This window comes from Temnothorax longispinosus, chromosome 5 (assembly GCF_030848805.1).
Source record: "Temnothorax longispinosus isolate EJ_2023e chromosome 5, Tlon_JGU_v1, whole genome shotgun sequence".
Taxonomy (NCBI): domain Eukaryota; kingdom Metazoa; phylum Arthropoda; class Insecta; order Hymenoptera; family Formicidae; genus Temnothorax; species Temnothorax longispinosus.
Window position 1 is genome coordinate 19229961 of NC_092362.1, and position 14248 is coordinate 19244208.

Genomic DNA, 14248 nt, shown 5'->3' on the forward strand with positions numbered 1-14248 from the left:
GATTGATTGATAATCGATGATAGATATATCATTTTGTCATTTCTTCGATCGTCCGGTTTTTTTTCCCATAAATCTGCAGCATCTTTCTTGATATTTTCTATTTTACCCTCTCCGTGACGAGTGCGATAGTTTTTATCGCGATAAAGATTTATATATGATTAAAGAGTAAGCTAATTAATGTTCCCAGATTTTTTCACACATGCGCAGTAGCGCGGTACACGGCCGTCTCAGTAGCGTGAACGTTTTATCGAAAGAAATGGTACCGTTGGGCTCGCGTCGCGAAAGGGGATTGGAAACATCGAAAGGAGCAGCACGATGTTTATTTACCAATGAAACGAAGTCTATCTTAATGCAGATGATTAATCTTAATCTCGATTAAATTTACTTTTATCTTCTTTTAATTCTTAGAACTAGAAAAAGATAAAAACTAAGTTAAACCGAGATTAAAGTCAATCTACAATGCCGGAAATGAATAAAATCTTTAGCCAGGCAGTGAGCCTCGACTTGCACGGATATTAAAGTTTACTGTAAAAAGATAACGGAAAATAATAATAAAAGGCGGGAACAATTTTTAATCGAGTGTCAGTCCCCCGCGTTGCGCCGGTCTGCCGGGGCAGTCACGTGGGCCGGGCGCGCGCGACCGCGCACGCGCGGATAAATTCCGCGATCCGGGGAACGAGCGCGTCTGCTAATGTCCGCGCCGTTGCGCATGCCTAGGTTCTCCCTCCATCCGGCGGGTCGGAGCTCTGGGGGGAAGGGGGGCGGAAGAACTCGGTCGCTGTGTCGCTACTCGCGCGTGGAACCTCGGAATTCGGGCATTCTTTCTCGTGGAAAACGTGCGTGCGTGCGTGCCGACGGTTGAGGCGGCTCACTGGAACATGTGACGGTGCATATACCGCGTGTCGTGCGCGCGATCGCTATTCAGTGGAATTGTGCATACCGCCGGTGTACGAGAAAGAGAGAGAGAGTGATAGGAGAACGAACGGAGTCGAGACGACGCTCGGCGGACGGGTGGACAGACAAGCGGACGGACGGACGGAGGAACGAACGAACGGGTGGGCGGACGGACGGACAAGCGGACGCTCGGCCGGGTCGACTGAGTGCACGCGTGCACATTGACTCCGTACGTGCGCGGCTGTGCGCGATGCGCGCCCGCCAATCGCGCCATATCGCCGTGGACGAGCGGCGGCAGTGAGAGTGCGGTCGAGCGAGCGCGTCTCGGCGTCTCGCCGTTGTGTGACACGGAGTACGGAGTGCGCGGAGCGAAGTGCCGTGCCGCCGCCGTCGCGCGCGCGGTCGCGGTCGCGGTGACGTGTGAAGTGAGGCGCGGAAGCGGCGGGAACGAAGAAGAAGAAAAAAGAAGAAAAACGGTCATCGTCAGCGTTCACCGGCAACGGCGGCGCGTCTCGCATCTCGTCGTACGCGCGGTATATCGCCTCGTTGCGCGTACCGTGTCGCGAAGGGGGAGACGGGAGACGACGTGCGCGCGGTGAGGTGGAGGAGGAGGAGGACGACGAGGGAGGCAGAATATCGGCTCGTCTCGCATGTCGGCTGAACCGCCACGCGAATTCGGATCAGCCCCGATCGACACCGTAGGTACGTATCGCCCGTGTCGGCCAAGGGCCGTATAGAGGCACGCCGTAATGCGAGGGAAGAGCGGGGGGAGAGGGGGAGAAAGGGCACGGGAAGGTTCAAGGTGTTCCACTGTGTTCCACCGAACGGAAAAGATCGACCGAAGTTTTTCCCGAATGGACAGATGCGGAAGCTTGCGTCGCAGGGCCGTACTCGCCCCTTCGGGATTTACAGGCGCGATATTTTCGGGGGCGATCCCGACAGGATGTTGTTTTGAGGAGGGAGGGAAAAAAAACACGCGCGAGCGTATTCGATGTAAATACGTGATGAGATATTTTGTTATCGGGCATTCGCGATCGGACATTTTTTATTGATGTCACCCGGCACAAATACAACATTCGACACGTAGATATGGACTCTCGCTAATGGACTGCATATTTTACGACGAAACCGTACCGAATATTTCCCCGCGCGTAGATCGTTCAATTCGTCGCGTTTTCTCGTGCAACATTAAAATGTTCGTTAAACGTACAGGACGCGATTCTTTTCATTTTACCCGTTCAATTTGCAAGCGGACGTGAAAAATAATTGGTGTTTTAATTGCTTGTCTATCATAATTTCAAATGCGACGTGGTTCGCGTGACGTTTACGCTGTTTCGTGTGCACTTTTATCGTTACGGCTTAATTAAAAATCGCTTTTAGGGAATAACGTGCCTTTTAGGCATGTTTTCGCATATCTGTGTTATATCTCCGGTAAATAAACATTTTATCTCAGCCCGACTTTATTGAAGATAAATGATATTGAAGATGATATTAAATTTTTTTATTTGCTATATCTATCAATTAGATTTAAAATCTTCACGAGTTATATTTAGCTCGTTCAAAAGTGGAGCCTCGGTCTCAAGAATCAAGTACACAACTTTGCATAGCAATTTGCCAAACTTGACGACTGAGTTACCGCAATATTTATTAAACGTTGTCATATTCGACGAGCAATTGGGATATAGTGACGGTCTACAGATGGCATAATAAAAGATAAAGATACGTAACTATTTTTTTTTTTTTTTTTCAAGTAATACATACAAAAATTGCAATAAACTATGTATGAAACGGTTGGCGATGCTCGTTTTCTCTTTTTCCAAAATTATCGTCATAATTGTCGGTCATTTCAGCTTTAAATGAATGACGCAAAAAAATGGGAAGATTTATTTTACATTTAACCGCTTTTCAAATGACAATATATGTATGTGTTCGTCACTTACATTGATAATTTAGCACCGTTAAGAATACGTGTTTACGCTTTTGACGATTACACGAACGCTAAAGTTTCTCAATTCACTAAGATATCAATTACACATAACTGTGTATATAATTGTAGCGGCGTAGTTCCATTTAGCGGAACGTAAAAACTAGATGGCAGCCTATCATTATCATCATTAAATTCTCCGAAATTACAATGTATAATTTATTTAAATCGGTGTCCATCTAAATGTATTTTTTTTTTTTTCAAACTCCAATTTCGTGGACCGTAAGACCACTTTTTGCGCGATCACAAATATATCTATTTATAAATTACGCTTAAAGATAAAGATGCCGGCCTTCGTTTCTGCAATCGGCGTATATCTTACGAAAGATCGTGCGACTAATCTGTGAGGCATCTGGGATTCTGGTTCACTCCTAAATAAACAGTCTGTTACCCCCGTCATCCTTTTCCTGGAACTATTTGTTCAAATTTTGGCCTTTTGAGATTCTGTTTCTCTTTGACGTGTAAACAGAGCTCGGTATTTCCAATTCTAATGTAATCGTATCTCGAAAACTGAAAAATATCGGAACCATTGACGAATTCGCCGGCGTTATCGCGACAGCTACGTCACATCTGCACGTAAATCGCGTTTAGGTCCATCTTTTTCTCTTTTTCTTTTCTCTCGAGAGGGGGAAGTGATCTTCCGCGGCCCGTGATAACTTTGTATATTCGCGAACGAGGACGCGAGTCGATCTTGCATTCTGATCGGCGAAAGTCTCGGGGGAGGAGACCCGATGCCGCGTATTCGCGCGAGTTGCACGCGCGACGGAGAAATACGCGGACGACCGTCGTTTTCCAGCCGAATGAGTTCGCAATATTCGTTTTCGACTCGGGCACGCGCGATCCGGCGCGTGAAGTCGGTTGTGCCGCGGCACAATGCAGCGTCATGTACAAATTAACCAATCGCAGTCAAGTATTCTCGAAAACTTGAGAGACAGCCATTGGTCAATTTTGCTTACTACTTAGGTCGTACTTAAGTTTTTCTACATGTGCCGTGGCCCTAAGGAGGAAAGAACTTGACCGATTTAATCAATTAGACGGAAAAATGCCATTTGCGGTCCGAACTGGATCTCGGTAGCCTAATAACAATGTTGCGTGAATTTTATATACTTTTTTCCAAACTCCAGTAAACTGAGCCGTTAACCTATTTAAATACAATCGATCTAGCCGTCTAGCCAGGCCGCCATGTTAAGTTTTATTTCCTAGTTATCGATAAGAAGGAGTTAAAGGTCTATCCAGACAAACTTGCATAGGTGCATAACCATATGCATAAAGAAACGGATTGGTCTATTTCCTTATGCACGTGCAACATGCATATGGACCAATCAATTCTCTTATGCTTATGTTTATGCGCTATGCAAGTTTGTCTGGATTGACCTTTAAGCGGGGAGCACACATTTCTGCACAACGCATAATGCGTAAGCATAAGAAAACTGATTGGTCTATTTCCTTATGCACATGTGTATGGACCAATCAATTTTCTTATGCTTACGCATTATGCGTTGTGCAGAAGTGTGTGTCCGGGCCCTTAGGATCTTCACACACGAATTGCCGTACTCGTGACATAAGGCGTATGTAAGAATTGACCAATCACATATCACATCAAGTATATTTTCGAACCGTAAGGCTACCGTTTTCAAGTGGCACGATTGTAATTGGTCAATTCTTACGGTATGTCTTGTGCAGTGAACTACAGAACTATACTTGAATGGGAACTCTACTCCGAAGAAAAAACGGGACGAGCGACAGGGAGAATTGTCGCTAACCCGTCGTCCTTTTCTATTGTGCTGCACTTTTAGACAATTGAATACCATTGACCAGTTCGCTAAACAGAGACAGAAATGACCGCGGAGCAGAAGACCTATCTTTTTCTTGTGGCCCTGGCGCTAGCATAAGAGTTCACATTCCAGTATAGCATATCGTTCGCTGGTATTTCGTGTTACAGGCTACGGGTTTTCGTGCGTGAAGGCCCGTAGACGTTTATCAATTAGCGCGTCTTCGTCGCCACGTGGCAGAGACAAACGTAGCGGACTTATATCTCCTTCGCGCGTCCGTGGCAAATCCGAAGTCTCTTTTCGGCTCGCGATCGGCGCGATCCTCCTTCCGATCGTGGTAATCCGATGCTAAATTTACAGTCGAATCGCTATCGGATCGCTTCGCAAGTTCGCAGCAAATTTCACGTCGTCGAGACGGCGGCGCGCGGCGGTGGATTTCTCGGTTCGACTCCGCTCGAGCGCGGCGAAATGACATAACTTCGCGCTGCACGCGAGAAGTTGCATACCTGCTTGCGCGTGCGGAAAGTTTAGAGACCCCTTCGGGATACGGCGTCACGTGACGCCGCCGACGCGAGGCGAGGAGCGGGGAAATCTGCCAAGACGATCGTAGGCGAGGAGCAGCGGGTTTTTCATCGTGGTTCGCGCGTGCATGGGAACTGGAAACTCGGAGTGAGAATCCACGTGCGACGGCAGGACGGCACTCGTTTGCCGCTCGAGTCGCGCGCGCGGCGAAAAGGGCAACCCTCGCGCGTCCCTCTCGCGAGCGCGCGTGCAGCAGCAGCAGGCGGCATTCGGGAGGACGCGCCGCGGGGCCTATCGAATATCGCGTCGCACGCGAGCGTAAAGCGTAACGGCGCGTTCTCCGGTTCGCGAGGAGGCACGCGCTTAGCTTCCTCCGCGCGAAACGACGGATCATTCTCGCGCGCGAGAAAAGGCGGCGCGCCGAAAAAACGTCGCGAGCCCTTTTCGTGCCGGCGCGGCTTGTCGCCACCGCCGCTGCAGCCGGCAGTGGGGACCCTGCCGTCGAAAAATCGATTTCCCGTAGGGCATAAGGGCGCGCGAGCGACCGGGAGGACGAGATGGGGCGATGGGGGAGGGAGACACGTACGGAGACGAAATTCGGGAAAACCCGCAAGGGGGTGCGAAAGGGAGAAACGCGTTGGAGGTGGAGGAGGAGGAGGAGGAATGGGGAGGGCGACGGACCGATACGTCGAGAGAGAGACAGAGACAGAGAAAGAGAGAGAAAGCGCGCGCGAGCGAGCGAGGAAAATGAAGATGGAGAGAAAGAGAGAAATTGGTTTCTAGCCCGTTCCCGATGCGGCCGCGTGTGGGTGAGCGGCTAGCGTGCCGCGGTCGTAGTAGGGGTGAGAGGAGAAATAATTAATGTGCGACCATTCCTCTCTCCCCGCGCGCGCGAGCGCGCTCGCTCGCGCCGCGTCCCCCTCGTCACCCCCCGCCCCCCTCCCGTGCTCCCGCGCTCGCCCTCCCCCGGCCGCCGTCTCCCCCTCGACCGACCTACCTACTCTACGGGTCTTGTACCGCTACGCTTAGCTGCCATTGTGTCGGGGACGCCACTTCCGAGGCATCAAATTTAATTCTTCAATTGCGAAGAGAGAAAGAGAGAGAGAGAGAGGCGACGAAAGAGTACGTGCCCGTATGTGTGTGTGTGCGTGCGTGCGTGCGTGTGCGTGCACTCTGCCGAAAAAAAGAAGCAGCGCGCGACGATCCGCGAGTGATACGCCGGTGGGTCCGGATACACCGACGTGGCCCGTGTCGTTGATCAACGACGACGACGTCGTCGTCGTCCTCGCCGTCGGCCTCGTCCTCGTCGCGGAGAGTACGCGCGCGCGTCCCTCTCGTCGTCCTCGTTTTCCGAAAACTCGGGGAGCCCCCCACCGACGCTCGTTCGCCGATTCTCTTTAAACTCCCGTGGAAGTTAGGTTAGGACAGTTACTTCCGCAGGTATTGGCCGATCGCCCGCCCCGTTCTTCCCCCCCATGCTCTTTCTTTCTCCCTCCCCCGCTCGCCGCTCCCCGCGCCTTCACGCTAGTGGCGTCGTCTCCCGTCACGGATGTTCCTCGATTTCGCGCGTCGTCGTCCGTCGTCATCGTCGTCGTCGTCGTACGGGACCTCGCCGTGCCGCTGGCCTCTCCGCCGTCCGAGCGTCCGGTGGCGTCTCCGCGGATACTCTGAACTCTCGCGTCACACGCGGCATAATCGCCTCGGTCGTCGCGACGATTTTTTTTCGGGGGCCCATCGGGCGCGTCGCGCCGCGGGGCGACGGGCGCGTAAGTAGTAAAGTAACCGAGAATGCGCGCAGGAGAGATTCGGTAACCCAGTTGTACGCCAACGCGAGTATAGCGCGCGCCTGTGCGTGTTCGTACGTGTTTGTGCGTGCGCGCGTGTCCCCGCGTAGCGTAACGTAGCGTACATACATAGCGCCCGGTGTGTTCCCCGCGCGCGGGTTTCCTCGCCGCGAGATTAAACGTCGCCGTCGCTTCCTCGCAGCGCGCGTTTTCAAAACGGCGTAACGCGATATATCTTCCGTCCCCTTCCCCTCCCCCTCCCCCGCCGCATCATCTCTCCCGCGAATAAAATGTCCCCGTGCCCCGTGTTGATCGACTTCACGCGTGCGTTTGTAATTGCAGAGTGACCACGGCCGAAAGAATGGAGGCCATGGATGTGGACGGAGATTCAGTAGTGGATTTGAGCATCAGGTAAAGTGCATCACGTATCTAGAGCTCGTTATACTTCTTCTGATTGAAATAAATGAAAGAGGTATAGCAGCGGCTTGCACTTGTTCCCTGCTTGATGATCTCACTTCAAGTTGTGCAATTTTAAACGCTTAAAATAGGGGGCAATATATACAATGGTAATTAATGATAATAGCGCCTTTTATCCAGGCGGAGTTTCTTATCGGTATTAGGTTCTTATCACAGTGCGATGGACGAAGAAGTAGGTTGTTGTTACTTCTTAGCTTGACATACGCTTGAATATACTTAAAAAGAAAAAAAAAACCGGTAGAACTTTTTGATTTTCATTTAGGCTGCACAATAACGAATATTTATACGACAGGTTCCCTAATTCTCTGTAATGCGTGTTCTTTCAGCAGCAGTGGTAGGCGCAATTCCCCGTCTCTTTCTGTGAATTCTGGTGACATCCCGTTAGACTTGGGAATTCACTTTTCAACCGGTTCCAATTTGGAGAACAACATGCCGGAGGCACGTAATATACAGAACGCCGCCCGCGGCATCTTGGCTCCTAAACGATCGCATGGGGACGAACGTAAGCCACGGCGTAATCTTAGACCTAGAATTGAAAGGAGCTATGCCGAGAGTCCCGACGAGCCTAGAATGAATGGATATCTAAATGGAAATGCATCAGACAGTGACGAAGGTTTGTTTTATGAATCCTTTTTCATTTTATTGTCCAAAAAATAGAAAATAATTTATGAATTTTTAATATCGCGTCGCGTTTCATTGTGCTGAATGCTTAAACAGGTGATATGCCTCCTATGCTGCCAATCAAGGAACTGTCATCCGACGAGCTGGCTGAACGCGAGAGAATGCTTAGAAAATATAAAGAGGAGCTTAAATCGGAGGAAATGAAATTAGTACTTTTGAAGAAGTTACGTCAGTCTCAGCAACTGAAAGAGAACATTGCAGCAGCACCTCCCAAGGTTCTCAGCAAATTACCACCGCCAGTAACGGCACAGCAGGTGCCCCATAGGTAAAACTTGGCAATAATATCGTTTTCCAAGATGTTCACTTTTATATACTGTTGCGTTAAGTCGAAATGAATATCATTTTCCTTATTACAGAGCCGGAAAAGCACCTCCGCCTTTACTTAAGGGTCAGCCCGCACCGAGCAGAAGTAGTAGTTTACATGCTCCACCACCTGGCATGGTGCTACCTCCTAATGCCGGTCGAAATGCCATTCCAAGTACAGGCGGGATGCCTCCAAACATGGTGATACCTCAACCACCTCATCCTAGAGGAAGACCACCCAGCGTAGCGGCGGCAACTGTCTCTAGTTATCATGCGCCAACGGACAGAACGGAGAGGTCTACAAAGGATCCAACGCCGGCTCCTGCGCATCAAGTAAGTAAGGTATAGCATCACATTTTATTATTTTTGTTATAAGCTTTACATAGGTTGTAACTTTAGTTTTACGCGAACGTTAAGAAATAAGTCAATAAGACTGTTGAAACCTCCTTCATTGAATAAATTTAAGAACTAACACTTTCACCGCTAATACATTACTCGTGATCGCTACGATACAATACGTTACGAGCGATCGTTGCGCGAACACTGACCCGGCCGTGAAAGTGTTATATAATAATTATCTAATTGTGAACAACGTATGTAATCCATTATTGTGTTTTTCTAAACACAAAGCTGCTTGCTGGATCGCAAGAAAATAAAACCACCGCATCCTTAAGCACACCTGTGAATTCGGAACAGGTATATGATTCATTCGTCGATCAATGTGTAATGTCTTCTTTGTCTATGTTCTATAAAGGCTATTCTTTTTTTTCCATATTGATTATAATATTTCAGCTTTATTTTTGGGGCTTTTTGTTTCTAACGATTCTTTATTTTATTAGTGAAGCTATATACAGGAAAATCTGCTTAAGTCTTCGTTAATGTATGATACAAGTTATAACATGCAGTGTTGCTAAATTTTTACTAACATGTCTATTTTTTAAATGTAATTATATGTATATGAAGAGAGAAATATTGTGCATAAGGAATATATAAAATTTAAATTCTAATTTGCATGCAGCTATTAAATTTATATTTGGATACATATCTATGTATCGTAAAAACATGCATATGAAAAATCTGTATTATTTTACCTCTAATTTTATGTTTACTTTTTTTCCATTTATTTAAGATGTTTGTCTTTTGTGTTATTGGAATATTAATTGTACAAAGAAAAATTTATTACATTAAATAATATTTATTCTATATTTTTGATAATATAGGAGAGAACGACGCGAGAAGATACACCTGCTCAACGTCAAGCAGCTGCCAAAATGGCTCTCAGAAAGCAGCTCGAGAAAACATTATTGCAAATCCCACCGCCGAAACCGCCACCTCCAGAGATGCACTTTGTACCAAATCCCTCCAATACGGAATTCATATATTTGGTCGGTTTGGAGCACGTGGTCGATTTTATAACGAAGGAGCCGGCCGTACCGCCACCTCCCGAACCATTTGAGTGCTCACAATGCAAAACAGATTTCACACCCGTTTGGAAATGGGAAAAACCTATGCCTGGTGGTAAGAAGGATAGTCCTAGAGGGCAACATGCGACTTTCCAACGACCGTCAGCGGGTCGTGATCCAAGAGTCATATGTGAGCACTGCGTGACGACTAATGTGAAGAAAGCATTGAAAGCAGAGCACACCAATCGGTAGGTTTTCATACATATTAAAATATCAATAATGCAAGAATAATAGTAAAATCTCATTTTGTTAATCTTTTTATAATTTGCTGTAAATTAACTATTTCGTAGAAGATCTAATATGTATATTACTCATTATAATATTCTTTTAAGTAAGCGAATTATTGAAAATTTAATACATTTTTGCAAAATAAATTTAACGGATTAAATGATGTTATTCCCGCGTCTAATGGATTTTATTTTCGGTTACAGATTAAAAACTGCTTTCGTAAAAGCGCTACAGCAAGAGCAGGAGATAGAGCAAAGGTTAGCGCAGGCGGCATGTCCGAGTCCAGATCCTCCAGCTCCAAAACCAGTTCCTAAGGCAGCAACTCCTACAAGAAGAGTGGCTACACCTCCCGCGCCTCCGCCGCAGGTACCACCGGCTCCTACGTTGACGCCTACACCTCCCGCGCCAAAGCTGCAGGAGCATCCCTTAGTGAAACTGGCCGAGAGCGGGAAGTTTAGTCCGCATCATGCAGCTGCTGCGGCAGCGTTGCAGCAACAATTGCTCAGAGGTGAGCAAAGATACATGCATCCGCAAAATCCTAAATAAAAACTAATTATTTTCAATTTATCACACTGTTATTATTGTTCCAGAATTGGCGAAGAATCCAGTACCCGGTTTACCACCGCATCAACCTCTTCCCGCTCACATGATGCCGCATTTTACCTCTATATTGTATCCCTATCAATTAGCGATGGCTGCCGGTGGTAAGGGCCTTGTAGAATTACAACGGCAAGCGGCGGATCTTCAACGTCAATATCTGCTTGATATGATTCCGTCGCAGGCGTCGCAAGCGCAAGGCAATCAAGCACCACCGAGAGCTCATCCGCATAATTGGAAAACGTAACCGGACGCATTTAAGGGATGACGTAGCAGTAAATGCGAATAAACAGTGAACGTGCATAACGGAAAACAGAGAAGCTAAGGGAGATCTAGTAAAGTGTGCAGTCGTAATTCTGTGCACCTGAATGTTACACTATGCCAATCGCAACGTTAGTGTCTCAGTTAAGGTGAAGCTCAACTTGAAGTACGTCGGAAGAATGACATTCGTTAGTATTGTATAAAGAATAATTAATCGTTGTGAATATGTCAATTGACGTGTACGTTTACGACTTTATTGTTATCTAAGGGGTAAAGGTTTTATTTCCGTCACTGAAACACGCACTCAACGTACGTATGAGTTGGGATACAGAATCGCGTCGCGTCTAGGTGATTAATTCATTGTTTAATGGAGACCAACTGAACTCTCTCAAATTGGAAATGTCGGTCATTTCCTTTTTCCTGATCTTTCCTACGTATATATACGCGTTATTATTTCGTTAACGTATCGTTAACGTTGTCCACTGAACAACTGATATATAAACATAATGATTAATTTAAGCGTATCGACAAGCATATTATAACATTGAATGGAATTGCTTGGATTATGAACACCGAGTTGCCTAACTAGGCGCGAGTGAGCGATCACCTCGCTATTATTTACCATTTTTATTTTTTGTCTCCGTATCTTATATTCTCTCTGTTATTATATAATAAATACTATTATTAGTAAAGTTATGTTGTCTCCTTGTGCACGTTTGTACAAGATTCGTTTGTAGAAATACATTTGTAGAGATACATTTGTACAAGATTCTACTGTGTTTTTTATTTATCTTTCTCTTAGTCTGTCGTTTGTTCGTAAGGAAATGTCTAAACGTGGTGGGACGCAAAGTAAAAATGTTTACTCGCTCGCTCGCTCGCGTGATGATATTATAAGTTAGACAACTCTGTTATACAACATAATATAAAGAACCAAATAGACATTTACAAGGCACTAAATAAATCAATAAGTGTAAAATGACTGCGAATCGGATTATTAACAATAATAGGGATAATCGCGGAAGGAAAGGCACGAGTGTAAGACGAGGTAACGAAGTTGATGGAAAGGATCTTTTTAGGCCCTTAGATAGTTAAGACGATTTTTGCCGCTGATTCCAACGAGTTTTGCGATCACCGGCAGTACCTGTACTATGTGTATATCTCATTATTTTCTCCGAACTGTATTTTTAAGGCGAGTTTAACGGAAGATAGAGCTGTAGCTACATACGAGGAAAAAGAAAAAAAATGATGTTTGTAAGAAAGCGAGTGATGATAAGCCAGCACATGTGAGATGTATAGCAATCTTTTTCTCTCTCGACATACGGCGGAGTATGCATCGGCGAGTTTCTAACGGAGAGCGACACGAGTGTTACTCGCGCACAAATATGATTTTCTTTTACGTGCGACGTTCGCACGTAAATTCGGGCTCGTGTCACACGCAAGGATATGCACTCGGGCGATGTATACACGACTTAACTTGGGACTGTTCTTGTACGTTAAAAACAAGACTCAGATGAATCTGCAATGGTAATCGGGATTCGAGTTAACGCAGCGCGATTGATTTCATGTCACATTCGATGTAAAAGTATTTAAAGAAACTTACTAGAGGAGATACGTAATCGAGATTTTTGCGAATTGTTACAACACGGCGACCGCCGGATTTTTACGACGTCCTCTACGAGTCTGCACTTGAAACGAGTTAAAAAGTATCCGGCACTTGTCCCCAATAATACCAGTCCACCCCCACCCCCATCTTCCTCCTCCACTAATAGTCTGATTTAATTAATTCTGGGCTAACCGATCTTGGTCTCATACATTTCCGAATCAATTAAATATATAGTACTATAGTCTTGATATTTCTCGGTATATGATACAACTTAATAAACTAAAATAGCGCATAATCATCTCTCTTTGTACTACGTGATAGATTTTGAACTCGTACTTGATATACATGTACACCATAATAAGTCTACGATCGCATAATAGATCAAGATCTGTGTTTTTTGTGTAAGAGAAAACGTAATAATATGTCGTCAACTAATTACCGTCATCGGGGCACTACCGTCGTCGTCGTCGTCGTCGTTGTCGTCGTTATCCTAAGATGAGATCCGGGAGCGAAATAGAATGACAACATGAAAGAGGAGAGATTCTTAAAAGCTTGAGCGTACTTCCCCCGAGAAAATGGAGCAATATTTTATATAATTTTGATAAAGGCTATTTCCAAGTTGTTATACGTTTCAAAAATTTCTTTTTAAATAAACAGCACAGTTAGAATTAAATTAATTGTAATTTCTAGTGTTTATTAATTATATTGTTCAATAGATCAAATAATTAAGTTATTGATTGTCGATTGATCGATAAAATAAAATAATTCAATAAAAATTTAACTTAAAACTACTTGGAAATAAGCTTACCAATTCCGCAATCGTTTGCTATATCTTATATGACAAACGAGAGAATCAGTGTCAAGGAATTCGAATTTGAATTTCAATTTGTTTTCTGACATAAACGCGGGTAGACAGATACCCAGTATAAATAATATAAACCGAAATGCTACTTTATCATTTTATAAAATTAATGGCGCAAAGATGTGCCTGATGTTCTGATGTATATGACTCTTGGAATTTATGCCGATTCGATAAAAGCAAATTGTCATCGTCATCAGAATCATAATCACCATCACCATCATTATTATTATCATTATCATCATCATCATTATTATCATTATCATTATCCACAAATAGATTAACCACATTCGGTAACCAGATCGCGTTCCGTTTCTCACAAACAAAAAGAATATGTTTCTTTCTATTTTTCTTTTCTAGTCTTGTCTCTCTTTAATCTCTGTGTGGTGCTGTTAGCAATTAAGCACTTTCAAAGTGCGAGAGAATTTTATATCCTAAAAAAAAGGGAACTCTCTTTTCGCTACACGACAGAAACGAGGGATGGCGAATATTTAGCAGAACTTAGAATTCTAAGGCGTTCGCAAAATGCAAGAAAAAGAAAAAAAATACGGGTCGACTTGGTCCGCTCGTCTTACGGGGACACAAACATTTCACGACTATGAATATTTAAGCCGTTAAAGACTGCGTGACGTGCGCACATTTTTTATTTTGTCAAGGAAAAAGAAATTGCGAAATTCATACACCGATCTTGGAACATCTGTCCGAATGAAAAGCGTTGTCCCCACGATTTATAGAATTAGTAGATAAATAAAGATTACCGAATACTCTGGAAACTATACGAATAAAGCTTACCAATGATTGTATTAAAAGGTGATATTTA

The 14248-nt window shown here is 45.2% G+C and overlaps 1 protein-coding gene across 12 annotated transcripts; it reads left to right on the forward strand.

The window, feature by feature from the left end:
- The first annotated feature begins 755 nt into the window (after window positions 1–755).
- On the forward strand, window positions 756–14237 carry Simj (transcriptional repressor p66-beta simjang). 12 transcript variants are annotated; one of them, XM_071777504.1, is made up of 9 exons: window positions 756–1596; window positions 7299–7367; window positions 7760–8046; window positions 8151–8379; window positions 8471–8759; window positions 9048–9113; window positions 9638–10068; window positions 10312–10616; window positions 10699–14237. In XM_071777504.1, exons 2-9 carry the CDS (start codon window positions 7318–7320, stop codon window positions 10950–10952), a joined length of 1911 nt encoding a protein of 636 aa, XP_071633605.1. In that variant the 5' UTR covers window positions 756–1596; window positions 7299–7317; the 3' UTR covers window positions 10953–14237. The 12 variants fall into 12 exon arrangements, with proteins under 12 accessions (XP_071633605.1, XP_071633614.1, XP_071633609.1 ...); XM_071777513.1 differs by having other exon boundaries at window positions 8471–8750; XM_071777508.1 differs by having other exon boundaries at window positions 7763–8046.
- The last annotated feature ends 11 nt before the right edge of the window (window positions 14238–14248 follow it).